This window comes from Mustela lutreola, chromosome 5, assembly GCF_030435805.1.
Source record: "Mustela lutreola isolate mMusLut2 chromosome 5, mMusLut2.pri, whole genome shotgun sequence".
NCBI classification, from domain to species: domain Eukaryota; kingdom Metazoa; phylum Chordata; class Mammalia; order Carnivora; family Mustelidae; genus Mustela; species Mustela lutreola.
In genome coordinates, this window is record NC_081294.1 from 150,206,631 (window position 1) to 150,232,120 (window position 25,490).

General features: G+C 50.2%; 1 protein-coding gene across 3 annotated transcripts; it reads left to right on the top strand.

The window, feature by feature from the left end:
• Window positions 1–9,607, top strand: B4GALT7 (beta-1,4-galactosyltransferase 7). 3 transcript variants are annotated; one of them, XM_059175849.1, is made up of 6 exons: window positions 1–146; window positions 3,409–3,771; window positions 6,753–6,978; window positions 8,060–8,143; window positions 8,406–8,510; window positions 8,918–9,607. In XM_059175849.1, exons 1-6 carry the CDS (start codon window positions 97–99, stop codon window positions 9,071–9,073), a joined length of 984 nt encoding a protein of 327 aa, XP_059031832.1. In that variant the 5' UTR covers window positions 1–96; the 3' UTR covers window positions 9,074–9,607. The 3 variants fall into 3 exon arrangements, with proteins under 3 accessions (XP_059031832.1, XP_059031834.1, XP_059031833.1); XM_059175851.1 differs by having other exon boundaries at window positions 134–263; XM_059175850.1 differs by lacking the exon at window positions 1–146 and adding an exon at window positions 153–300.
• The last annotated feature ends 15,883 nt before the right edge of the window (window positions 9,608–25,490 follow it).

Below are 25,490 nucleotides of genomic sequence, written 5' to 3' on the forward strand. Positions count from 1 at the left end.
GGGGCGGGGCGGGAGGCGGAGGCGCCGCGTAGGCCCGGGAGGCCGGGCCGGCCCGGCTGGGAGCTCGAGTCCCATGCGCCGCCACCTCCCCCCACGATGTTCCCCTCCCGGAGGAAAGCGGCGCAGCTGCCCTGGGAGGACGGCAGGTGAGCGGCGGCGGCCGGCCCGGGCCCCGTCCTCCCGGGTGCCGATATTTTCCGGGCCGCCCCGCGGAATCTAGGAGCCCGAGGCCGTCGCGTCTCCGTCTGCGGGGCTTCCCGAGGGTCTGTGGTTCTCCGTGTGGGTCCCTGTCTCTCTTGGGTACGGGTCGCCCTCTCTCCGTGTGGGTCTCTGTGTCTCGCAGTCTCCGTCGCCCCGCAGGTCTCCGTCCCCCGCGGGTCTGTATTTCTCCCATGACTTCCCCTTGTGAGTTTCTGCCCCTCTCCTGGCGGGTCTCTGTCCCTCGGTGTGGGTCTCTTTGTGTCTGTTTCTCACTGGCGTCTGTCTGCGTGCGGGGCTCTGACTCCCCGGACCTCTCCCCCCGGATCGCTGGGGGTCGCCTCCCTCTTCTGTGGTCTCCCACTTCCCGCCTCACATCCCTGTAGCCTCCGACCCTACCCTCCCTCACGCTTCCCCAGCCTTTGCTGACCGCCCAGAAGCTGTTCCGACCAGACAGAAGCTCTGTGTGCGGTGCCTGGCAGGGCCCTGCCTGGCACGTACTAGGCACTCGGCACACGTAATGCTGGTTCATTTCCGGTGCAGCTGCACGGGGTCCAGACCTTAGCTAGTGATGTTTTCCACTAAAGCAAAAGTGGGGTAGGGGAGCCATCCAGACCCGTCTAGATTGGGGAGGGCACCCACACTTCGTTCTGAAGATGTGCCCGCAAAACTCTTCCCACCCAGAACCAGAACGGGGAATGACACCCCATTCCCTGTGTGTCTCTTGAGTTTGCCAGGTGCCAAAAGATTCTGGAATACAGTGGACACAACTTTTTCCTGGGGGGTATTCTGACGTGGTGATGAAGTCGGAAGACAGGGATATAAGAGAAGGAAAGCCTGGATAGCGGAGTCCGCCCCGAGCCATGTGACCCAAAACAGATCCCTTCATCTTTCCAACCTCAACTTTGCCATCTCCGCAGCAGGGATCATAATATCTACTCTGCCGGGCTGTCTGAGAGCGCATCTGTAAAGCTCTTGACACTGCACCTGGCACAGAGGAGGTGTCTAACGGTTCCCTTGTGTAGTTGGGTGGTCCTGTAACCAGAGCAGCTGATATTCAAACCTGTATCACAAGGTTTGTGTAAGGAAACATATGTGTGTTCCCAGAAAAAGTTACCGATGTCAATGCCTGCTTTGGACCCAGGGTACAAAGGTCCATGCAACAGATTAAGGCTAGTGTAACATTTGAGAGTGCTGGCTCTGGAGTCGGCCTACCTCGGTTTGAATCTGCCTTTTCTAGCCTTCAGCACAGACTAATAGAGACAGAGCAGGGTGTGCACCTCAGAGCAGGGTGCCCCAGGGCGGGGAGCCGCTGGGCCTGCAGACCTGGAGATGGCCACCAGGTGGCGCCAGGAGCCCTCAGTGTCCACTTGTCCTGATGATTGTGGAGATTTGGTTCTGAATGGAGTTGATTTGGGTTCTTAGAGCCCAAAGGATAAGCGTGCCTAAGAGAACATGGTCCTGAAAGTGAAGCTGGACTGAAGCAACAGCCTGTGAAATTGCACAGAGTGCCCAATCCATGCCACACCCCTGGATAACAGTCACTGCTTCTTTTCCCAAAGGTGGGATGTTTCCTCATGTCCGCATCCCCGGTCTCCATCCCACCCCCAGAAAGAGCCCCAAGGGCGAGAGAGAATCAGTAGAGGTTCCGGCCTTCCCAAGCCACTGGCAGGATTGGGCTCCGCTGCTCTGCAGCGGAGGAGAGTCCTACCACAGGACAATGGGGGGTAAGTCAGAAGCCCAGGCAGAGTGTCCTACCTGGCCACCTCTCTGCCATGTGTGGGACCTGGCTAGGGCTGCTGGCTTCCAGGTTGGCGGTTGTGCATTATGGACAGTTTGGCTCTGGTGTGTGACTTAAAGCATGCTGCGACTGCTTGAACCTTTCCTGTGACTCACCGAGCAAGCCCTCTGCTGCCTAAACTGGGGCCGCTGGCAGGAATCGATGACCTGCGGGGAAGAGGGCGAACAGGGACACCAGTGATTCCAGACCTCTCAGTTCTTCAAGGAGGGAAGGCCCAGAGGTCATGGGGGGAGCTTGTAGATCAGTTTGGGTGCACACTGAGGGGTGGGCCCTGCAGGCCCCGGCATTAGAGTTGAAGGGGAGGGACCGTGCTGGCTGTGACAGTGGAGGTTGGCCCTGGAGGAGGAGCAGGGGGCTTCCAGGCAGATAAAGTAAGGAAGGGCCCAGCAGGCTGTGTGAGCACTGGAGCAGGAAGGAATGTGGTGAGTGGCGAAGCTCTGGGTTACCCCGCATGCGCCCTGCAGGGGTAGTAGGGAGCAACTCGGGTCCAATCTGTGCCGCCTAACTGTCGCCAGCTAACTGGTGACTCTTTAAGGCTATAAAACTGGGTGTTTTGCAGGAGCAGTAGATCGAGTAAACTCTACTTTTCTTAGATTGCCCAGCTCCTTCCCATGCTCAGCAAGAAGGATCCCAGCACTCCTCAGTGTCCAGGCCATTCAGTGGCGCTGGCAGCTTCTAAACCCAGCTTGGGTTCCATCTTCCTCCCCTGCCAGCGTCTTCCTCTCCCTCTTCCAGCTCTCCTTTCTTGTGACATAGGCTGCCCCTTGGACTGAAGCTTTGAGACCTGTTCAGTGAACTGCCATTGTCTGTTTGGGCCTTGTACTGTTGTGGGGACAGATCCAATCTTCCCAGAATCAATTTAGGGCTCTTCTCTGGGACCGATGCTGGCACCGGCCCCTGCCTTGGGGGCCTCTCTGGTGTGAGAAGCAGGATGAAGCCAAGGTTTCAGCTGGGGGTGAACCAACAGGGGAATGGGGTTTGGAAGGCCATGGGTGGGATCTGTAAGGCGGTGCTCCTGCCTGGACCTCCGGCTGTATGTCCTGGGGAGGGGAGGGTACAGGAGACAAGGAGTCTCATCCCCGTCCAGCAGCAGTAGCTCTTGATCTGACCTGGACTCACTCACAGAAAGTAAGGGGGTATGAAAGAGCTGGGGAAGCTCTGCCCCAGGGTCGGAGGGCTTTCTGGAGGCAGGGTGACAGAGGCTGGGCCCAGAGCAGTGAGCAGGATTCTGACACGAGGTAGCAGCACAAACCAAAGCATTCTGGGGGCTTCTGCACTAATTCCCAGGTGCTTGGGGCAGACGGGTCTTGTGTGCCCAACTTGTGGGGAAAGCCAGAGGAGGGGCCTGTCAGAGGGCCCCACCCCTGGCGCCACTGGCACTCCTAACCTAGTCTCTGCTCTCGTCCCAGGTCCAGGTTGCTCCCCGGCGGCCTCCCTCGGAAGTGCTCCGTCTTCCACCTCTTCGTTGCCTGTCTCTTACTGGGCTTCCTCTCCCTGCTCTGGCTGCAGCTCAGCTGCTCCGGGGACATGGCCCGGGCAGCCAGGGGACAAGGGCAGGAGACCCCGGGCCCACCCCGCTCCTGCCCCCCCGAGCCACCACCTGAGCACTGGGAAGAAGACGCCTCCTGGGGCCCCCACCGCCTGGCTGTGCTGGTGCCCTTCCGCGAGCGCTTTGAGGAGCTCCTGGTCTTTGTGCCCCACATGCATCGCTTCCTGAGCCGGAAAAAGATCCAGCACCATATCTATGTGCTCAACCAGGTGGACCACTTCAGGTAGGGACGGTCTCCTGAAGCAGTAGCCCCTCTCCAGGCCCTCACCCTGCCTCGGCCTCTCGGGCCTCCCTTCCCCACAGGAGTCCCATGCCAGGGGGGTGTCTGGCCTATGAAAGCACCCTCCCCTCCCCCAACACCGGGGCAGTGGCAGGAATTGGAGGAGCAGTGGTCCCTTCTCGTTGGTGTGCTGGGAATTTGAGAGGCAGATTTGGGGTTAAAGAGTGTCCTGATCTGATAGCTGTTTTCTGTTTCTTTAGGATTTATTTATTTGAGAGGGAGAGAGAACAAGCAGGTGGGAGAGGTAGAGGGAGAGAAAGAATCTCAAGCAGACTCCATGCTGGGCACCGAGCTGGTCACGGTCTCGATCTCACCACTGTGAGATCATGCCCTGAGCCAAAACCAAGAGTCAGACACTTAACTGCCTGAGCCCCCCAGGCACCCCAATATCCATTTTGAAAAGATGGCCACGGCTGCTGTATGAGGAATAGCTTTTACCTGGACAGGAGAAGGGTGCTGGGTGCAGGGAGGTGAGGGCATCTGGGCTCTGGGGGAGCAGATGGGGAGATGGGATGGGGAGGAAGCCCATGCAGAGCTTTCTCGTAAACTGGCTGTGGGTGTTCGGGGAAGGGAGGGTCAACACCACAGCTTCGAAGCTGCTCACCGTCAGGTGTTACCCTGAGATCCTCGCCCTTTACCACGCATTGCTTGCCTCCGTGAGCCAGTCCGCACGTCCCCTCTACCTCCTCTCCCTGCACTTCCATCAGCTGGGAGCCGGGTCCAAAGGCTCAGGGGCCCCACCAGGCCCTTTAGGCCCAGTTCACCCCAGTTTTCACAGCCCACCCTTTTGTCCTTACTGTCTCCTCCTAACCCCAGCTTGGAATCCAGGGTCCATCGTTAGCAGCAGTCCCTCACCTACTTCTTGGCTCCCTGACCCACCACCACTGACGATGCCTCTCCCACACCTGGATAGCTGAATGTGGCTGGAGAGGGTACTCCGCTCATCTTCCTGGCAATGGAAGGCCTGCCTGGAAGCCTTGTGCTCCTCTGGCCTGTTGCCGCGCCGCTGTCTGACGCAGCTTTGCACCTTTCTCTGCTCCTCCCTGCTCCTCAGTCTCAGCCGATGGCTTGGCTTCCCGTTTGAGAATACAGAACTGTTTGAGAAGATGCTGGAAGAGGGTGTGCCCAAGTGCCCACCAGCTTCTGTGCGGACGTGCTGGTGTTGCCCCGTCCCCGCCCCTCCAGGGCCAGCTCTGCCACTCGGGCCCCGGACGGACGTAGCTCCAGACATCAGCTTCTCTCTCTCCTGCACGAATTCCTCCCTCTGGGAGCATTTGCATCAGCACACACACTGAAATAGCTCCCATCTAAAAAAAGAAGACAAGACCCTGTGACCTCCCATCGCTCACATTTCTCTACGCCCCTGTATAGCAGAACTCCCCTCTCTCCCATCTCGCTCTTTGGAACCTGCTCTCCTCCCAACATTTACCCTCACATCTGTGACAGGGAGGCAGCTCTCACTGATACCAGCAGTGAGCCCGCCGCGATGACCTGAAGCCCTGTTCTTAGCCTGCATTGGCCATCTGGCTGACTACTTCCTTCTTAAAACACCTCCGTTTGGCTTTTGAAGCCCTCTGCTTCTCCTCTTTCCTTACTGCCCGCCCCCACCCGGCCATGTCCTTCTCTGGTTCTGCCTCACCCTCCTGCCCTCGCGACCTTGGTGCTCTTGGGCTCAGTGCCTCCACGTCCTCTTTCCTGGCTACAGCCACTCCCTGGGGATGTCATCCGGTCTCAGCACTAAACCCCGTCCAGACCCTGCTGACCCTGGGTCTGTTCCAGCCCAGGAGCTCTCCTGACCTCCAGACCCACACGCGCAGCCGCCCGCATCACCCTCCTTCTCGGGGTCTTGGGCATCCCAAGCTTAGTGTGATCAAAACCGCATTTCTGGGGGCGCCTGGGTGGCTCAGTGGGTTAAGCCGCTGCCTTCGGCTCAGGTCATGATCTCAGGGTCCTGGGATCGAGTCCCGCATCGGGCTCTCTGCTCAGCGGGGAGCCTGCTTCCTCCTCTCTCTGCCTGCCTCTCTGCTTACTTGTAATTTCTCTCTGTCAAATAAATAAATAAAATCTTTAAAAAAAAAAAAAAAAAAAACCGCATTTCTGATTCCTCACCCGCCCCCTCCCCATCTCAGGAGCCAGCTGCTCCTCGCTTCCGGTGGCTCCGGCCAGAAAGCCTCAGAGTCCTTAGCTCTTCTCTTTCCCTCACGCAGTGCGTTCTGTCCCTCAGAATACATCTAGAATCTGCCCACTTCTCACCTCCCCCCTGAGCTAAATCACTGCTGTGTCCTGCCGGAATGAGTGTAGGAGCCTCCCAGCCTGACTCCCGCTCCCCCTGACACTCCCGACTCTTCCCCTCACCCCAGCCACAGCCATCCTGTTACACCCAAAGTCACAACACGGCCTGCCTCTGCTCCTGCCTCAGGCCTTGGCAGTGGCTTTCCTCTCTGCTCCCTTCTGGCTCATTCCCTCAGCCCTTCACCTGCCACCCCATTACCATGGCTCCCCCTGCCCCCCTCCCGTCTGAAAGAACACTGACTTGCCCCCCAGCGGCCTCCCCACTCCTCGCTCTGCTCTACCTTCCTCCACTGCACCTGCCAGGGTCTGGCTAGATACACAGTCACTTACCTTTCTCTCCTCTTATCAGCATGTCCTTTCCCTAATGGCAGTGCTTTGACTTCTCCATATGGGTACTGCAGGGATCCCGCTGGTTTCTGACGCAGGGTAGGGGCTTGCTAGGCATGTGTGAGCTGAGCTGGGGCAGGCGTGCAGCCAGGCAGCCCCCCCCCCACCCTGGGAAGACCGCGTCGGGCAGGGGGGTTGGCCCGGGCTGTGTGCTGTGGAGGACAGGCTCCCGCTCACAGTAGCGGGGAGAGCAAGCCCACCTGCCCACCCCCCCAACTCAGCCAGTTTGCTGCCTCCCTGTGCAGGTTCAACCGCGCAGCCCTCATTAACGTGGGCTTCCTGGAGAGCAGCAACAGCACGGACTATATCGCCATGCATGACGTGGACCTGCTGCCCCTCAACGAGGAGCTGGACTATGGCTTTCCTGAGGCTGGGCCCTTCCACGTGGCCTCCCCGGAGCTCCACCCGCTCTACCACTACAAGACCTACGTGGGCGGCATCCTGCTGCTCTCCAAGCAGCACTACCAGCTGGTGAGGCCCGGCACGTGCAGCCCAGGGCCAGGGGGTGCTCGCCGGCATGGGGGTGCTGCTGGGGGTGCAGCAGTTCGGGGGACCAAGCATACGGAGGTGTCCTGCCCCAGGCCCGTCCTGGGAGCGCAGGAGCGGCCAGCGACACGGGACAGGAATGGAACCCAGTGGGTCAGTTAGGGAGGATGCGGCCGCGGCAGCAGGAACCGCCGGACCAGCTGGCTTCAGAAGACTCGGAGTTCCTTGGCTGGGAAAGTGGACCCAGTTGGGTGGGACCTGGGGAAGGTCTGGCTTCTAGGGCAGCTGGCCCGGCCTCTCAGGGTCCCCGGGACACCATTTCCCCCGCCATCTCTCAGCTCGGCTTTGTCCACAGAGTGGATTGATTTCCAGACACTGGAGGTGCGGGGTGGTTGTCGTAGCTTTGCCCCCTGCCCTGGTCCATCTAGGCCCAGGGTCAGCAGAAGCAGAGTGCCTTCCTCAGCAACCCAGACAGGAGTTTCAGAACTGCACCATGCTGCCTCCTGATTGGCCTGACTTAAGTCAGGGGCCCGGCCCAAGTCAGGGGCTGTGGCTGGAGGTGGAGGTGGGCAGGGGGCAAGGGTGGTGAGGGGTAGGGTGGGAAGGACCAAGGGGCTCAGACCCCTATCTGTTCAGGGTGTGGCTGAAGCCCGCTCTGTGTAGATGAAGCCCCAGGCCAGGTGGCGGCAGAGGTGCTGCCAGAGCTCAGCTGTCCCTCTCGCCCGGGAAGAGACCAGGGCAGAGCCTCCCTAGGAGAAACGGGGGCATGGGGCAGGCAGAAGTCAAGCAGGAGCTGGCGCTTCTGCCTATCACCAGCTCCCCAGAGAGGTGCCCTCCCTCCCTGCCATCAGACCTTTCTGAGAAATCAGGCCCCATTAGAACAGGCAAAGGGACTGGGCTGCAGTGCCCGCCCCGCCATACCTCAGCAGCTGTGGGACCTGGGTGTCCATTCGAATCTCCAGGGGACGAGGAGGAGCAGGGGGCCTTGGCCGACTCCCACGTGATAGGAGACCAGGGACTGCCCCTGGGAGGATGGGGCAAGTGACGTTGCCTGTTTCTGTGTCAGTGCAATGGGATGTCCAACCGCTTCTGGGGCTGGGGCCGTGAAGATGACGAGTTCTACCGGCGCATCAAAGGGGCCGGGCTGCAGGTAACAACCCCCGCCCCTCGAAAGGCTTCCAACCTCCTCAGTCATTGTGGCTGCCCTGGTTCCCTTCTCTGCCCTCAGATGAGGTTCCAGGGGCTTGGAGATGGCTCCCCTGCCCTGCCCCCGATGAGCACGCCCCCTTCTGCCGAACAGCAGTGCAGGCACCTGCCTGTGGCCCTTGGCAGGCGCTGGGACCCTGGGACAGTAGTGGTAAGGGCCAGAGCTCTGAGAGGCAGCCTGACCCAACTTCCTTTGGCCTTCTTAGCTTTTCCGTCCCTCGGGAATCACAACTGGGTACAAGACTTTTCGCCACCTGCATGACCCAGCCTGGCGGAAGAGGGACCAGAAGCGCATCGCTGCTCAAAAACAGGTGCTGACTGGTCCCTTGACTGGGGACGCACAGGTAGTGATGTGGAGGGTGGGCAACGGGGCCAAGCCTTACCACCATGCTCTTAGGCCCAGATGACCCTGTCCTCCACTGTGTGGTCCAGCACAGCCCCTGAGCACTCTACTCAAGCAGTCTGCCCCGCCCTGGTGGCTGCATGGGCACCTGGGCACCGTGGGCCGGCCCAGACCTCAGGGTCCGGGCAGGCGGGGAGCAAGGAGGGACTCTGCTGTAGGTGCCGAACCCCAGGCAGACCTGTGACATGGGTGCCACCATCCCGCACACACCCATATGGGTCCGTTGGCTCTCCTTGCTTACTAGTGGGGCGCTGCTGGGGAACACTGGCCACCGCAAAGCCCTGAGTACTTGCCCGCTCCCCCTTCCCTTCCCAGGAGCAGTTCAAGGTGGACCGCGAGGGCGGCCTGAGCACCGTGAAGTACCGCGTGGATTCCCGAACTGCCCTGTCAGTGGCCGGGGCCCCATGCACTGTCCTCAACATCCTGTTGGACTGTGACAAGACTGCCACCCCCTGGTGCACGTTTGGCTGAGCTGGCGGGACAATAAGGAAGCCTGTACCCGCAGGCCACACAGCTCCTCAGGCTCAGGACAAAGCCTCAGGCCCCGGGCCCAACTCCAGTAGGACGTGGAGGGTCCCGAAGCAGCGGATAGTAGGCCACCCGGCTCCCCCAGGGCAGGCTGGAGCCGGGACGGGACACACCCTTGGGCGCCCGAGACGCTGCTGGCAATAAACAGTGACACAGAGAGGCTGGATGCAGCTCCCACCTGGGACCGTCCACCCCCTTCCTGCTTGCCCTGCTCCACCTGCCCTCGGGCACTCAGACCATGAGGACTTTTGGTTCCTTCCCCCTGGACCGCCTTGGGCAGAAGCCAGGCCATGAACATGGGTGGCCGGGCCCATCAAGAGGTTTAGAACTGCAGACATTTAGAACTGCAGACACCGCTGTGCAGGTCCCACGGTAGGACACTGCGGACGCCGGCTCTGGCTGCATGTCACTGTGCAGGAACGCAGGCCCCATGTTGCTGGATCTTCTGATTTTTTCAAAAGAAACTAGAATTCTGGATTCTTAAGTGAAATCGGTTACTTTTTAAATGCTAGCAACTCACTGAAACTTCAGAAAAGGATGCTGGGCCAAACAAAACATGTCGTAGAGCACCAGTTTGTTGCCTGTGACCGAGCGGAGGGGAATGGGGCAAAAGATGGCCCCTTTCTTAGTGACAAGCTAGCAAGGGTTTGGAACAGGGCTGGGGACTCCAAGTCCAGGGGAAGCTCAGGTGGGAGAGAAGCCGAAAGACGGGCAAAGCTCCTACCACCTCCCACAGCCCTCCAGGCTTCACTGCCCTTCTGGGCAGTCTGGTCCCCCTGGGCTCTGATGGGCTCCAACTCGGGGGAGTAGGGGGGCTTCATCCCACCGCACTGGGATGGACAGACAGAGATCCACAGGCCCAGACTCAGGGTAGGCAGAAGGTGCCGGCAAGGACCTGGTTATATAGCTTGGGGGTGGGAAGACCACGTTTCTGAGGTGGGAGGAAGAAGACAAGAAGCAGGAGAATCCTGGAGCGTTCCCACAACATGAGGCCTATAACCACTGATCACATGATGTCCAGGAGAGGCGAAGGAGGGGGGGCCAAGGGAGACCATGGAATTGGGGAGTGACCTTGGAGGAATTCTCCGCATGGAAGCCTGGGGCCAATGAGAGCAGGAGGTGAGGGGCTCTTCAAGGCATCTGACTGCCAAAGATTTGGGCCAGCAGTCAGAGGAGTCTTGGATCAGTGATGCTTGGTTTGTTTAACAAGACACCTGAAATGCCAAAAGAAGAGATTGAAGTCCCAGAGTTCGGGAGGGTAGATTACAACAGCTGTGCTCCAAAAAGACTACCACACTGAGGATGATCTCAGGGTGGCCCCATGCAGTTGCCGGAGTTGTGCACTGCATCACCTGAGCATGGTGTAATTGAGTACAATGGAACTATTCAGATGTCTAACAGAGGGTCCCTGTTATCCTAAACTGACCTCTTCCAGCAATTCAGCTTCACTCAGCATAGTGAGGGACAAGCACAGGGAGATGACAGCGTAGGGGCGGGGCGCGGGGGAGGGTCTTGCTCAACTTGAGGCCCAGGAGAGGGGATTGAAGCGCTTCCCATGGGCCAGTCTCTGTACAACCGTGGCTGCATCATCTTGGGCTTCCAGAACATGGAGGCAGAACACCAGCTTCTTTGGAGTTGGTGAGAATGGGTGTGGCATCAGAGCCCCCACCTTGGTCCTCACCCAGCATGTAGCAATGCCCACAAGGAAAGGGAGCTCTCTCCTTGCCACCTGCATGGAGGGAGTAGAATGAAGCAGGACCAGCTGCCTTGGCCCTGGGAGGCTCCCTCCCCTTCCCCTATGCCCTCTGCCACCACCTCCTTCCAGGATCTGATACACACCCCAGGCCAGGCCTGATGCAGCCGGAATGTGCAGCCTGCCTCCCTCCCCAGCCACTCCAGCAGAGGAAGAGAGGGCCAAGCAGTGGCACTGGGAGGAAGCAGACAGCTCTGCCACTTCCTCAGCACCTTGGTTGCCTGCTCTGCAGAAGGGAGCTGACCTCCTTGTCTTGCCGGCCAGGGCAGGAAGTGAACCCAGGACTCAGCAGCAGCTGGTGCGGCATTTGACTAACGGGGTGGCTAGAATAGCAACTAGTCCTCATTGGGTGTTACCCACATACAGAATTCTTGCCATTGCTTTCTCTCATGAATCCTCTCTCTACCTAAGCTAGGTCCTATTTATTCACCTGTTCTATAGAGGAGGAGGATGAAACAGAGTTAAGTAGCTTGCCAAGGTCAGAGAGCCAATACATGATGGGGCTCAGGGTTTGGATCCCAAGACTCTGATTGAGAGCTAGATTCCCTCATCCCTGGCCCATAGAGCAGGTGCCAGGGATGAGGGAATCTAGATGTTCCCTTCCAGACCTTCTTCCCTCTCCTCTCCCCAGCCGGAAGGGCTGATGGGAGGGCCGGTCAGTGCCATCTGGTGTCCCTCCCCCCTACCCACTTCTGGGACAAAAGCAGAGCCAGGGGGAGATCCAGAGTGTCTGCCCCTTGCCTCCTCTGCCTGGAGGAAGGTGGGGATTTTTCTCTGCTGGAGAGGTCCCTTGGGACATCAGCAGGCTCCACAGCTTGGCACTGTGCCTGAGGAATGTACCAGGGACTTGGGAAAGGCCTCCCCACAAAGGCAGGGTCTTGGTGGTGGAGCCACATTGCAGTCACGATGGGAAGGGTTCCAGAGGGATCAGCAAGGGCAAGGCAGAGACACTGGGGACAGCCTGATGGTGTAAGACCTGGAAGCAGTTCGGGATGTCCCTGGTACCCTGATGCAGCGTAGGAGTTGGGGCAGGTGGACAGCAGAGGGAAGGCTAAGATGACGCCTGAGGACCTGGGAAGGCCACACTGAGCAGCATCTACATTATTCCATGGTCACAGGGGTTTTGAGCAGCGGAGAGTTTCTGAGCAGAGACCTGTGATTAAGTCTGTGTACTAGAAAGATCCTTGGGGAGTGGTTCCAGGGGGATGGAAGACGGAGTCTGGGGGAGGGAGAGCTTAGACTGAACAAGACTAATAATGAAGCCATACTGAGGCCAAACTAACAAGGACATTAGGACAGCTTAAAGCCACCAACACCTAAAGCTACAGTAACCATTAAACTGGTCCAACTCCTAACCAGACTAACATCAAACTTCACATTAAAGGTCTCTATCAGTCCCTTGACCCAATAAATCACGCATTTACAAGCCATGCTAAAAGGCAAGGGAAAAAACAGACTGAAGAGAGGAGCAAGAATCAGAACCAAACTCAGTTATGACACAGATTTTGGAATTACAGAGAGGAAATTTAAAATAACTATGACTCGTATGTTAAGGGCTTGGGATATTATGATTTGTCAGAAATATACATTTGGTCTGTCAGAGGACCAAAAGCAATTTCTTCTCACATATTTGGTCTTCATCCATGGTTCCTGGCTCCCAGCTCTTAGCACTTCCTCAGCAATAAGAGCAATGGGAGCATGTTTGGTTATAATATTTGGTCTCTGGTCCTCAGTCCTGAAAACCACTTCAGAGCCATCAAGGTGAAGTGGGGCTCTTGTTGTTCCCTGTAAGCCCCTTTTCATTATAACTGGGCTTATGAGGTTGTTGTGTTTTTTTTGAGATTTATGTATTTATCTAAGAAAGAGAGAGGAAATGCACAAGCAGGGGGACGGGCATAAAGAGATGGAGAGGGAGACCATCTTTTTTTTTTTTTTTTTTAAGATTTTATTTATTTATTTGACAGAGAGAGATCACACATAGGCAGAGAGGCAGACAGAGAGAGAGGAGGAAGCAGGCTCCCTACTGAGCAGAGAGCCCGATGTGGGGCTCGATCCCAGGACTCTGAGATCATGACCTGAGCCGAAGGCAGCGGCTTAACCCACTGAGCCACCCAGGCGCCGAGGGAGACCATCTTAAGCAGACTCCATGCTGAGCCCAGGGCCTGACATGGGGCTCGATTCGATGACCCTGAGATCATGACCTGAGCCAAAACCAAGAGTTAGATGCTCAACTGACTGAGCCACACAGGCACCCCTCATTTTTTAGCTTGAATAATTTGTGTGTGTATCCATTAAGATTTTTTATATATGTAATTATGTAACACAGAAATGGTTTTCCTTCCTTTCCAATAAGGATACCTTTAATTTCTTTTTATTGCCTAATTGCCATGGCTAGAAACCCCACTACAGTGTTGAATAGAAGTGACAAAGGCAGACATCCTTGTTTTGTTCTTGATGGTAGAGGAAAAGCTTTGTTTCACAATATTAAGTATGATGTTAGCTCTGTTTTTTGTAGCTGTTCTTTTTTTTAAGTTAACATATAATGTATTATTTGCCCCAGGGGTACAGGTCTGGAAATCATCAGTCTTACACAATTCACAGCACTATCCATAGCACATACCCTCCCCAGTGTCCATCATCCAGCCACCCTATACTTCAGTACCCCACAACCCCCAGAAATGCTCAATTTGTTTCCTGAGATTAAGGGTCCATTATGGTTTTTCTCTCTCCCCATCCCTCTTTGTTTCTTTTTTTCTCCTCTCTTCCCCCCAAGACCCCCACCCTGCCTCTCAAATTCCTCATATCAGGAAGATTATATGATAATTGTCTTTCTCTGATTAACTTATTTTACTTAGCATAATACCCTCAAGTTCTATCCACATCATTGCAAATGGCAAGACTTTGGGAGTTTTGATGGCTGCATAGTATTCCATTGTATATAGGCACCATATCTTCTTTATCCATTCATCTGTTGATGGACATCTAGGTTCTTTCCATAGTTTGGCTATTGTGGACATTGCTGCTATAAACATTCAGGTGCATGTGGCCCTTTCTATGTTTAGGGTAAATACCCAGTAGTGCGATTGCTGGGTCATAGGGGAGCTCTATTTTCAACTTTTTGAGGAACCTCCATGCTGTTTTCCAGAGTGGCTGCACCAGCTTGCATTCCCACCAACAGTGTAGGAGGGTTCCCCTGTCTGCATCCTCTCCAACATCTGTCATTTCCTGACTTGTTCATTTTAGCCATTCTGACTGCTGTGAGGTAGTCTTTCATTGTGGTTTTGATTTGTATTTCCCTGATGCCGAGTAATGTAGAGCACTTTTTCATGTGTCTGTTGGCCATTTGGATGTCTTCTTTGCAAAAATATCTGTTCATGTCTTCTGCCCATTTCTTCATTAGATTCTTTGTTCTTTGGGTGTTGAATTTGAGAAGTTCTTTATAGATTTTGGATACTAGCCCTTTATCTGATATGTCATTTGTGAATATCTTCTCCCATTCTGTTGGTTGTCTTTTGGTTTTGTTGACTGTTTCCTTTGATGTGAAACAGCTTTTGGGTTTGTTTTTTTTTTTTAGATTTATTTATTTGACAGAAAGATCACAAGTAGGCAGAGAGGCAAGCGGGGGGAGGGGTGCAGCCCCCCCCCCCCCCCGCTGAGCAGAGAGCATGACACGGGGCTCGATCCCAGGACCCCAGGATCACGACCCCAGCCGAAGGCAGAGGCTTTAACCCACTGAGCCACCCAGGCACCCCAAAAGCTTTTGATCTTGATGCAGTCCCAATAGTTCCTTTTTGCCCTTATTTCCCTTGCCTTTGGTGATGTTTCTAGGAAGAAGTGCTGTGGCTGAGGTCGAAGAGGTTGCTGCCTGTGTTCTCCTCAAGGATTGTGATGGATTCCTGTCTCACACTGAGGTCTTTCATCCATTTTGAGTCTGGTTTTGTGTGTGGTGTAAGGAAATGGTCCAGTTTCATTCTTCTGCATGTGGTTGTCTGATTTTCCCAACACCACTCATTGAAGAGACTGTCTTTTTTCCATTGGTCATTCTTTTCTGTTTTGTCAAAGATTAGTTGACCATAGAGTTGAGGGCCCAATTCTGGGTTCACTATTCTGTTCCACTGATGTGTCTATTTTTGTGCCAGGACCATACTGTCTTAATGATTACAGCTTTGTAATAGAGCTTGAAGTCTGGAATTGTGATGTTGCCAACTTTGATTTTCTTTTTCAACATTCTTCTGGCTATTTGGGGTCTTTTCTGGTTCCATATAAGTTTTAGGATTATTTGTTCCATTTCTTTGAAAAAGATGGATGGTACTTTGATAGGAATTGCATTAAATGTGTAGATTGCTGTAGGTTGCATAGACATTTTCATGATATTTGTTCTTCCAATCCATGAGCATGGGACATTTTTCCGTTTCTTTGTATCTTCCTCAATTTCTTTCATGAGTTCTTTATAGTTTTCTGAGTACAGATTCTTTGCCTCTTTGGTTAGGTTTACTCCTAGGTATCTTATGGTTTTGGGTGCAACTGGGTCAATTCCTTAATTTCTCTTTCTTCTGTGTTGCTGTTGGTGTATAGAAATGTATTTGAGTTCTTTCCTACTTTTCTCTTGTGGTTGAGTTCTAGTTTCAGAGCATTGTGGTCTGAAAATATGCAGGGAATGATCCCAATCTTCTGGTACCAGTTGAGACCCGATTTGTGACCCAGGATGTGATCTATTCTGGAGAATGTTCCATGTGCACTAGAGAAAAATGCGTCTTCTGTTACTTTGGGATGGAATGTTCTAAATATATCTGTGATGTCCATCTGGTCCAGTGTGTCATTTAAAGCCTTTATTTCCTTGTTGATCTTTTGCTTAGATGATCTGTTCATTTAAGTGAGGGGGGTGTTAAAGTCCCCTATTATTATTGTATTATTGTTGATGTGTTTCTTTGATTTTTTTATTAATTGATTTATATAATTGGTTGCTCCAATGTTAGGGGCATAGATATTTAAAATTGTTAGATCTTCATGTTGGACAGACCCTTTAAGTAGGATATAGTGTCCTTCCTCATCTCTTATTATAGTCTTTGGCTTAAACTCTAATTGATCTGACATAAGGACTGCCACCCCAGATTTCTTTTTATGTCCATTAGCATAGTAAATTGTTTTCCACCCCCTCACTTTAAATCTGGAGGTGTCTTTGGGTCTAAAATTAGTTTCTTGCAGACAGCATATAGATGGGTCTTGTATTTTTTTTATCCACTCTGTTATTCTGTGTCTTTTGATTGGGGGCATTTGGCCCATTTACATTCAGGGTAACTGTTGAAAGATACGAATTTAGCGCGATTGTATTGCTTGTAAGGTGACTGTTACGGTAAGGAATATTGTCTCTGTTCCTTTCTGGTCTGTTACATTTGAGCTCGCTCTTTGCTTAGAGGACCTCTTTCAATATTTCCTATAGGGCTGGTTTGGTGTTTGCAGATTCTTTTAGTTTTTGTTTGTCCTAGAAGCTTTTGGGTTTTATTTAAAAGATTTTATTTATTTATTTGACAGAGAGAGAGACAGCAAGAGAGGGAACACAAACAGGGAAGCAGCAGAGGGAGAGGGAGAAACAGGCTTCCTGCTGAGCAGGGAGCCTGATGCGGGGCTCAATCCCAGGACCCAGGACCTGAGCTGAAGGCAGATGCTTAACAACTGAGTCACCCTGGCACCCAAAGTCCTGGAAGCTTTTTATCTTTCCTTCTATTTTCTGGGACAGCCCAGTTGGCTGCATTTTTTTTCTAGTTAGTGCTCTGAATATATCATGCCAGTCCTTTCTGGCCTGCCAGGTCTCTGTGGATAGCTCCACTTCCAATCTAATATTTCTACTGTTGTATGTTACAGACCTCTTATCCTGAGCTGCTTTCAGGATTTTGTCTTCGTCACTGAGAATTGTAGGTTTTACTATTAGATGATGGGATGTGGACTTATTTTTATTGATTTTTGAGGGGGGTTTTCTGTGCCTCCTGGATTTTGATGCTTGTTCCCTTTGCCAAATTAAGGAAATTCTCTGCTATAATTTGCTCCAATATACCTTCTGCCCCTCTCTTTCTTCTTCTTCTGGGATGCCAATTATTCTAATATTGTTTCATCTTATGGTATCACTTATCTCTCAAATTCTCCCCTCACGGCCCAGTAGTTGTTTGTCTCTCTTTTTCTCGGCTTCTTTATTCTCCATCACCTGGTCTTCTATATCACTAATTCTCTCTTCTGCCTCATCTGTCCTAGCAGTAAGAGCCTCCATTTTTTATTGTACCTCATTAATAGCTTTTTTTTTTTACTTCAACTTGGTTAGAAATTAGTTCTTTTATATTTCCAGAAACAGCTTTTATTTCTCCAGGAAGGGATTCTCTAGTACTTCCATGGTTTTTTCAAGCCCAGCTAGCACCTTGATAATCATCATTCTGAACTCTATCTCTGACATAATACTAATGTCTATATTGATTAGGTCCCTAGTCATCAGCACTGCCTCTTGTTTTTTGTTTCTTGTTTTTGTTTTTGTTTTGTGGGGAGTTTTTCCACCATGTCATTTTATCCAGATAAGAATAGATGAATGAGAGATCAAAATATTAATAGGGTAGCAACAACCCCAGAAAAACATACACTAACCAAATCAGAAGAGACATGAAACCGGGGGGAGAAGAAATGGGGGAGAAAAGAAAAAAAAATTTTATATATATATATATATATATATATAGAGAGAGAGAGAGAGAGAGAATAGAACAGAGCCACACACTTGATTTTGGGTTATTTTGGTCTGTTAGAAGAAACTAATTCCCAAAATTTTTAAGAAAGAAAACTTCTATATATACAAAAATAAGTGTAAGCATGATGAAAGGATGGAATATGACTATAAAGATGAAAATTTAAAAAGATTCTAAAAAAGGACTTGATAAGTTAGTTGAAGAAGAAAAAAATAAAGAGGAAAGAATGTGATCAGGCTGGAGAGTAGAACAAAGCCATGCACTGGATTTAGGGTGTATTTTGATCTGTTAGAAAAAACCGTATCCTAAAATTTTAAAGAAAGAGAAACCTATATGTATACAAAAAATAAGGTTAAATACAATGAAGGGATAGAATATGATAGAATATGACTATAACAATGAAAAATTTAAAAAGATTTTTTTAAAGATTTTATTTATTTATTTACTTACTTACTTATTAGAGAGATAGAGAGCAGAAGTAGGCAGAGCAACAGGCAGAGGGAGAGGGAGAAGTAGGCTCTCTGCCAAGCAGAGAGCCTGATGCGGTGCTCAATCCCAGGATCCTAGGATCATGGCCTGAGCTGAAGGCAGCCGCTTAACCAACCGAGCCACCCAGGTGCCCCTAAAAGACTTTTTAAAAGAGGTTGATTAGATAAAATAGTTTAAAAAGGTTAAAATAGGAAAGAGGAAATATTTTTTTAAAGAGTAAGAGAAAGGGGCGCCTGGGTGGCTCAGTGGGTTAAGCCTTCGGCTCAGGTCATGATCTAAGGGTCTTGGGATCGAGTCCCGCATCGGGCTCTCTGCTCAGCAGGGAGCCTGCTTCCCTCTCTCTCTCTCTCTGCCTGCCTCTCCATCTACTTGTGATTTCTCTCTGTCAAATAAATAAATAAAATCTTTTTTAAAAAAAAGTAAGAAAAAATAAAAATTTTAAAAACTTAACTTGAAAGACTAAAAAAATCATGTGAAAAAAGCCATGAATTCTATGTGCTGTATTCCCGTTTCCCTCTGAAGTTTTGCAGTTCTCATTCATCGGTGAACTTAGTATTGACAGGATGTTCTTGCTGATCTTCTGCGGGAGGGGCCTGTTGCCATGATTCTCAAATGTCTTTGCCTGAGCTGGAATTGTGCTGCCCTTGCCAGGGGCCAGGCTACGTAATCTGCTGGGGTTTGCTCTGGGGAGCTTTTGTTCCCTGAACGCTTTCCGTAGAGCTCTGGAGGCTGCGAATGAAGATGGCGGCCTCCCAGTCTCCAGCCCAAAGGAGCCAAGAGCTTGGGGCCCCACTCCTCAGTGCGCCCTCGGAGAAAAGCAGTCACTCCCTCCCGTCTCCTTGGTCTCTGGCCCCGCTCTGAGCTTAGCTGGCCTGTGACTGAGCATTTCTGTCTCTGACCCTCCGTCCCATTTGGAGTCTCCAAACACAACAGATTCCTGCTGCAGGCTCCCGCAGCTCCTCCCAGGAGGAAAGCGAGTCTCCCCAGATCTGCTGCTTATAGGGTCCCTGCTTGAAGAGCAGTGGCCCGACTCCGCCACGGAGGTTTAATGTAACCCCGAGCTGAGAGCCCCCTTCCCCATGGCTCTGTCTTTGCTGCCAGCTTCCCCACTGATACCTGGCAGCTCTGCCACACTCAGACACCCCCTTTCTGTGACCCCGCAGGTTCTGAGACCACACTGTCCCCGCAAGGGCTCCATCCCCGCTTAGCCTCTGGAGGATGTCCCTCAGCAGAGCTGACTTCTAAAAGTTTGGATTTTATGCTCCGTTGCTCCTCCACTTGCCGGGAGCTGGACCCTCCCCACCCAGTCTGCCTGCTTTGAATTCACTTCTCTGCACGTCCTACCTTTCAGAAAGTGGTCATTCTTCTCTTCCTAGAATTGCTGCTCTTCTTCCCTTCCATCTCCTGTTGAGTCTGTAGATGTTCAGAATGGTTCGATAACTAGCTGAACTCCTGGGACCTGACGATATTTAGGTATCCTTCTCCTCCACCATCCTGCTCCTATCTATAGATATCCTTTATTAGGTTGAGCAAGTTCCCTAAAAATCAATTTTTTTCACTGCGTTTATGATGGAGTGTTGAATTTTTGTCAAAAATTTTTTCTGCATGTGGTTTTTGTCCTCTATTGAGATAGTGTATTACATAAATTGATTTTTAGATGTTAAACCAACCTGTATTATTTTTTAATTTATTTTTTACAATTTTTTAAAGATTTTATTTATTTATTTGACAGAGAGAGATATAGCAAGAGAGGGAACACAAGCAGGGACAGAGAGAGAGGAAGAAGCAGGCTTCCCAGTGAACAGGGAGCCCCACGTGGGGCTTGATCCCAGGACTCTGGGACTGTGACCTGAGCCAAAGGCAGATGCTTAATGACTGACTGACCCAGGTGCCCCCCAACCTTTATTCTTGAGATGTACCCTATTTGGTTATGGTATATAATCCTGTTCTATACTTTTTTTTTCAATATTTTATTTATTTATTTGAGGGAGAAAGAGAGAGAAAGCACAAACAGGGGCAGAGAAAGCACCAGACTCACTGCTGAGCAGGGAGCCCAATGTGGGACGCGATCCTAGGACCCTAAGATCATGACCTGAGCTGAAGGCAGATGCTTAACCCACTGAGCCACCCAGGTGCCCCTCCTTTTTTATACTTTACTGGATTCAGTTTCTAGTTTTATGTTGAGAATTTCTACATATACTTTCATGGGAGATATTGAGGTCTGTGGTTTTCTTTTATTATCTTTGGTTTTGGTATCAGGGAGTACTGGCTTCAAAGAATGAGTTAGAAACTGTTCCTTCCTCTTCCATTTTTTGGAAGCGTTTGTGAAGAAACTGCATTTGTTCATGAGGAAACTCATTCATTTTTCTTTAAATATTTGGTAGAATTCTCTAGTGAAGCCATGTGGGCTTGGGCTATGTGTGTGTTGAATTTTTTAATAACTAATTCAGTCTTTTTCCTTGTTGTAGGTCTGTTCCAATTTTCTACTTCATCTTGAGTCAGTTTTGGTCATTTGTGCCTTCCTAGGAATTTGTTCTTTTCATCTAATTTATCGGCATCCAGTGCATAATATTCCCTTATACTTCTTTTTATTTCTATAAGGTTGGTAGTAATATTCCCTCTTTCATTCCTGACTTTAGTAATTTGAATTCTCTCTCCTTTCTCTCTATCTCTCTATCAATGCCCCCTCCACCGCTTCCCCCTAGTCAGTTTAGGTAAAGGTTTGATCATTTTACTGGTCCTTTCAAAGAATCAAGTTTGGGCTCAATTGACTTTTCTCTATTTTTTATTATATAATTTATATTATTAATTTTTACTCTAATCTTATTTCCTTTCTTCCTCTTGCTTTGGGTTCAGTTTGCTCTCCTTTTCCACTGTATTCATATATAAAGTTAGGTGATTGACTGAAATCTTTTCCTTTATTAGTATAGTTGTTTACAGGGGCTCCTGGGTGGCTCAGTGGGTTAAGCCTCTGCCTTCCACTCAGGTCATGATCTCAGGGCTTTGGGATGGAGCCCTGGACTGGGCTCTCTACTCAGCAGGGAGGCTGCTTCTCTCTCTGCCTGCCTCTTGGCATACTTGTGATCTCTCTCTGTCAAATAAATAAATAAAATCTTTTAAAAATATGTAGTTGTTTACAGGTATAGGTTTCCCTCAAATCTCTGTTTTAGGTACAACCCCTAAATTCTGGCATGTTGTGTTTTCTCTTTCATTCATCACAAAGTATTTTCTAATTTCTCTTGTGATTTCTTCTCAGGCTAATTGGTTATTTAGGCATATGTTGTTTAATTTCCACATATTTGTGAAATCTCCAAATTTCCTTCTGTTATTAGTTTCTAATTTCCTTCCACTGTGGTAAGAGAATGTGCTTTCCACCATTTTGATCCTTTTAAATTTACTGAGGCTTATTTTATGGCCAAGTATATGATTCCTTCTAGAGAAGTTTCCACATGTACTCGAGAAGAATGTGTTTTCCACTACTGCTGGGTGATTCTGTACTGTTTTCATTTCTTTGACACTAAAATATATATATACTGTTTATCCAAATTAATTTCACCCCTTCCAGGTATTTACAAACTATCAGACTCACTTGTCATTCCAGGATTTATCTAACATGTCCCGTGAAACCAGAGGAACCCTGCTCAAAACGTCCTCTCCTAACTGCAGAAGTATCAATGAAGGAGCCATCTCTGACATGTAACGGATCCCAACACACATTACACGCTACAGGCTTTCCGCTCTTGAGTGGATTGCTTAATCTCCATCTGCAGTTTCCTCATCTCAAAAATGCAATACCTGCTTTGCAACTTTGCTTTGAGTATTAGGAACATTGCATAAAGCACCCATGTCAATGTCTGACATGTGATAATGCTCAGTAAACACTAGGACTAACCACTATTAGACTCCTTATATGCACCCTGTCTAGTTTAGTATGTAGAACATCATAAACTATATAGTGCTAAATTATGACACCAGGAGCGCTTGGTTGGCACAGTCAGTTAAGCATCTGACTCTTGATTTCGGCTCAGGTCATGATCTCAAGGTCAGGGGATCGAACCCTGCATCAGGCTCCAGGCTCAGCCTGTTGCCTACTTGAGATTCTCTCTCCTTCTCCCTCTCCCCCTCCCCCTGCTCACTCTCTCTCTACATACATACATATATACATATTTAAGAAAATAATTACTTTATTTTTTTAAAGATTTTATTTATTTATTTGAGGGAGAGAAAGAAGAACCAGGGGGAAGGGGGGGAGAGGGGAGAGAGAGGGAGAAGCAAGACTCTACTCTGAGCAGAGAGCCTCATGCAGGGCTTGATCCCAGGACCCTGGGATCATGACCAGAGAGAGCCAAAGGCTGATGCCCAACCGACTGAGCCACCAGGAGCCCCCCCAAAATAATGACATTATTATACCTGTATTTCCTTCCTTCATAAATTAGACATTATTGGAGAAACTGAGCTGATAGTTAAGTGACTTGCTTAAGTTACCCACACAAAGAGTAAATTCCTGAATTTCAACTCTGGTTACTTTTCATTGGAAAGTCAATTTTCTTACCACTGTTGGAAAAATCCTTTCCTGTAGCCTTTTTTTTTTCTTTTTCATTTGGAGTTTAAGAGCAGAAAGACAGAAACTTGAATCAGGCTATGCTGAATTATCAGAGAACAAATAATAAGCAGAGCCTATGACATATTTTTTTAAGTTTTTATTTTACTTACCCAATGCTCATCACAAGTGCCCCTCTTTTTTTTTTTTTTAAAGATTTTATTTATTTATCAGAGAGAGAGAGGGGGAGAGAGCGAGCACAGACAGACAGAATGGCAGGCAGAGGCAGAGGGAGAAGCAGGCTCCCTGCTGAGCAAGGAGCCCGATGTGGGACTCGATCCCAGGACACTGTGATCGTGACCTGAGCCGAAGGCAGCTGCTTAACCAACTGAGCCACCCAGGCGTCCCACAAGTGCCCCTCTTAATCCCCATCACCTATTTTCCCCTTCCCCCTTCCCCCCACACACCTCCCCTCTGGTGACCATCTAAGTGTGCTCTGTGGTTAAGAGTCTATGTCTTGGATTGTTTCTCTCTCTCTCTCTCTTTTCCCTTTGCTCCTCTGTTTTGCTTCTTAAATTCTACATATGAGTAAAATCAAATGGTGTTTGTCTTGCTCCAACAGATTTATTTCACTCACCATTATACTCTCAAGCTTCATCCATGTTGTTGCAAGTGGCCGAGATTTCATCCTTTTTTATCACCCACTAATATTCCATTATATGCAGAGACCACATCTTGTTCATCCATTCATTGATTAATGGACACTTGGTTGTTTCCCTATTTTGGCTATTGTCAATAATGCTGCTACAAACGTAGAGGGGCATGTATCCCTTTTGGATGAGAGTTCTTGTATTCTTTGGGTAAACACCCAGTAGTGTGATTGTTGGATCATAGTGTAGCTCTATTTTAAACTTCTGGAGGAGACTCCATACTGTTTTCCACGGTCACTGCAGCAGTCCGCAACCCCACCAACAGCGCATGAGGGTTCCTTTTATTCCACATGCTCTTTAACACCTGTTGTTTCTTTTTTCTTTTTTTTAAGATTTTATTTATTTATTTGACAGACAGAGATCACAAGTAGGCAGAGAGGCAGGCAGAGAGAGAGAGAGAGAGAGGGAAGCAGGCTCCCTGCGGAGCAGAGAGCCCGATGCGGGGCTTGATCCCAGGACCCTGAGATCATGACCCGAGCCGAAGGCAGCAGCCCAACCCACTGAGCCACCCAGGCGCCCCAACACCTGTTGTTTCTTATGTTGTTGCTTTTAGCCATCCTGACACGTGTGAGGTGGTATCTCATGCAGTTTGGGTTTGCATTTCCCTGATGATCAGTGATGTTGAGCACCTTTTCATGTGTCTGTTGGTTATCTATAGGTTTTCTTCAGAGAAATGTCTGTCCATGTCTTCTGCCCATCTTTCAATTGGATTATTTGCTTTTTGGGTGTTGGGTTGTGTAAGTTCTCTCTGTATTTTGGATACCAAGCCTTTATCAGATGTCTTTGGCTTTTCTTTTCACAACTTCTACTCCTGCCCTCCCAGAAAGGACCCCTGATGGGATGCAGCATGTTCTTACAGAGAGAAACTGCAGAGAGAGGTTTTTTTCCTGGAACAAATGGAGAAAACGTCCTAGGCTCACTGGTTAAGTCTACCTACAAAGCTCTATAATCTGAGCTGCTGCCCAGCCCCCACTGCCCCAACACTAGTCTCCCCAGCTTAACTGTGGAGAGTACAGAGCACTTGAATATCAGCCTATACAAGCAGAAAATGGTCTCCTTCAAACATGTAAACCACAATTTCTTGTTGTTTTGGGGGGCGTCTGACTCTTGGTTTTGGCTCAGGTTACAATCTCAGGGCTGTGGGGCTGAGCCTTGCATCGGGCTCCATGCTCAGCACCGAGCCTGCTTGAGATTCTTGCTCCTGTCTCCCTCTGCCTCTTCCCTGCTCTCTCGCGCTCTCTCTCTCTCTCTCTCTAAAATGAAAAGATAAATCTTCAATTTTAAAAAAGTTCTTTGTTTTATTTATTTATTTATTAAGATTTAACTTATTTATTTGACAGAGAAATGGAATACAAGCAGGGGAAGGAGCAGAGGGAGAGGGAGAAGCCCCACACCAGGCTCCCTGCTCAGGGGCAAGTCTGCTTCTCCCTCTCCCTCTGTAATCTCTCTTAAATAAATAAAATGAAATCTTTAAAAAAAAAAAAAAAAAGGATGGCACGTTACAGAATCTCTAAGTTGGGGGGCAGCAGGTGTCAGACCTGCATATGTCCTCCCCTCCCCCGGTTCAGATCTTCACTGGCTTCTGACTCTCGCCTATTTTCTTTATTACCAGAAAAGGGTCACTCATGTCCCTGAAGAATTATTCTAAGCATCTGGACCCTGGATGTCCTGTAAAGATTTGCCCTCCAGCTTTAAACACCCCCAAGGAGAACAGACTGCCCGCACCGGTGGCTCAGGAACCAATCGCGGTCACACAGGATCGCCCTAAGCTGCGCGGTCTGTCACAGTGAGGAAGGTTCAGAAACCAGCGCCTTTTCAAGGCCAGGACCACTGGGCTCTCCATTTTGCTCAAGGAGAGTAAAAACAGCAGGGAGTGGCCAGTCTTTCAATAATTACCTGTCAAATCAAGCGTGGCTGACACCCCCCCTCCTGTCCCCCCAGAGTGGGCAGCCTGAGGAGGACCTCAGACGTCACACACATTAGCCAAGGGGATCGTGGCTACCGCAGGTAAGTAGGGGATGTATAGGAACATAAATGGGGAGCCGATCTAGTCGAGGACCCGAGAAAAGGAAGCCCTGCTCCCTGACAGTGGCTTGCCCTTTGTTGCCATTTGAAATTTCTTCATGAAGAGCAGACAGGGAGAGGG

What these genes read in the sequence shown, in the direction of transcription:
- B4GALT7 (XM_059175849.1), top strand. Translation starts at nt 97, where the DNA reads ATGTTCCCCTCCCGGAGGAAAGCGGCGCAGCTGCCCTGGGAGGACGGC. An exon ending in TCAAAGGGGCCGGGCTGCAG is followed by an intron (nt 8,144 to 8,405) that starts GTAACAACCCCC and finishes TGGCCTTCTTAG; the next exon opens with CTTTTCCGTCCCTCGGGAAT. An exon ending in GCATCGCTGCTCAAAAACAG is followed by an intron (nt 8,511 to 8,917) that starts GTGCTGACTGGT and finishes TTCCCTTCCCAG; the next exon opens with GAGCAGTTCAAGGTGGACCG.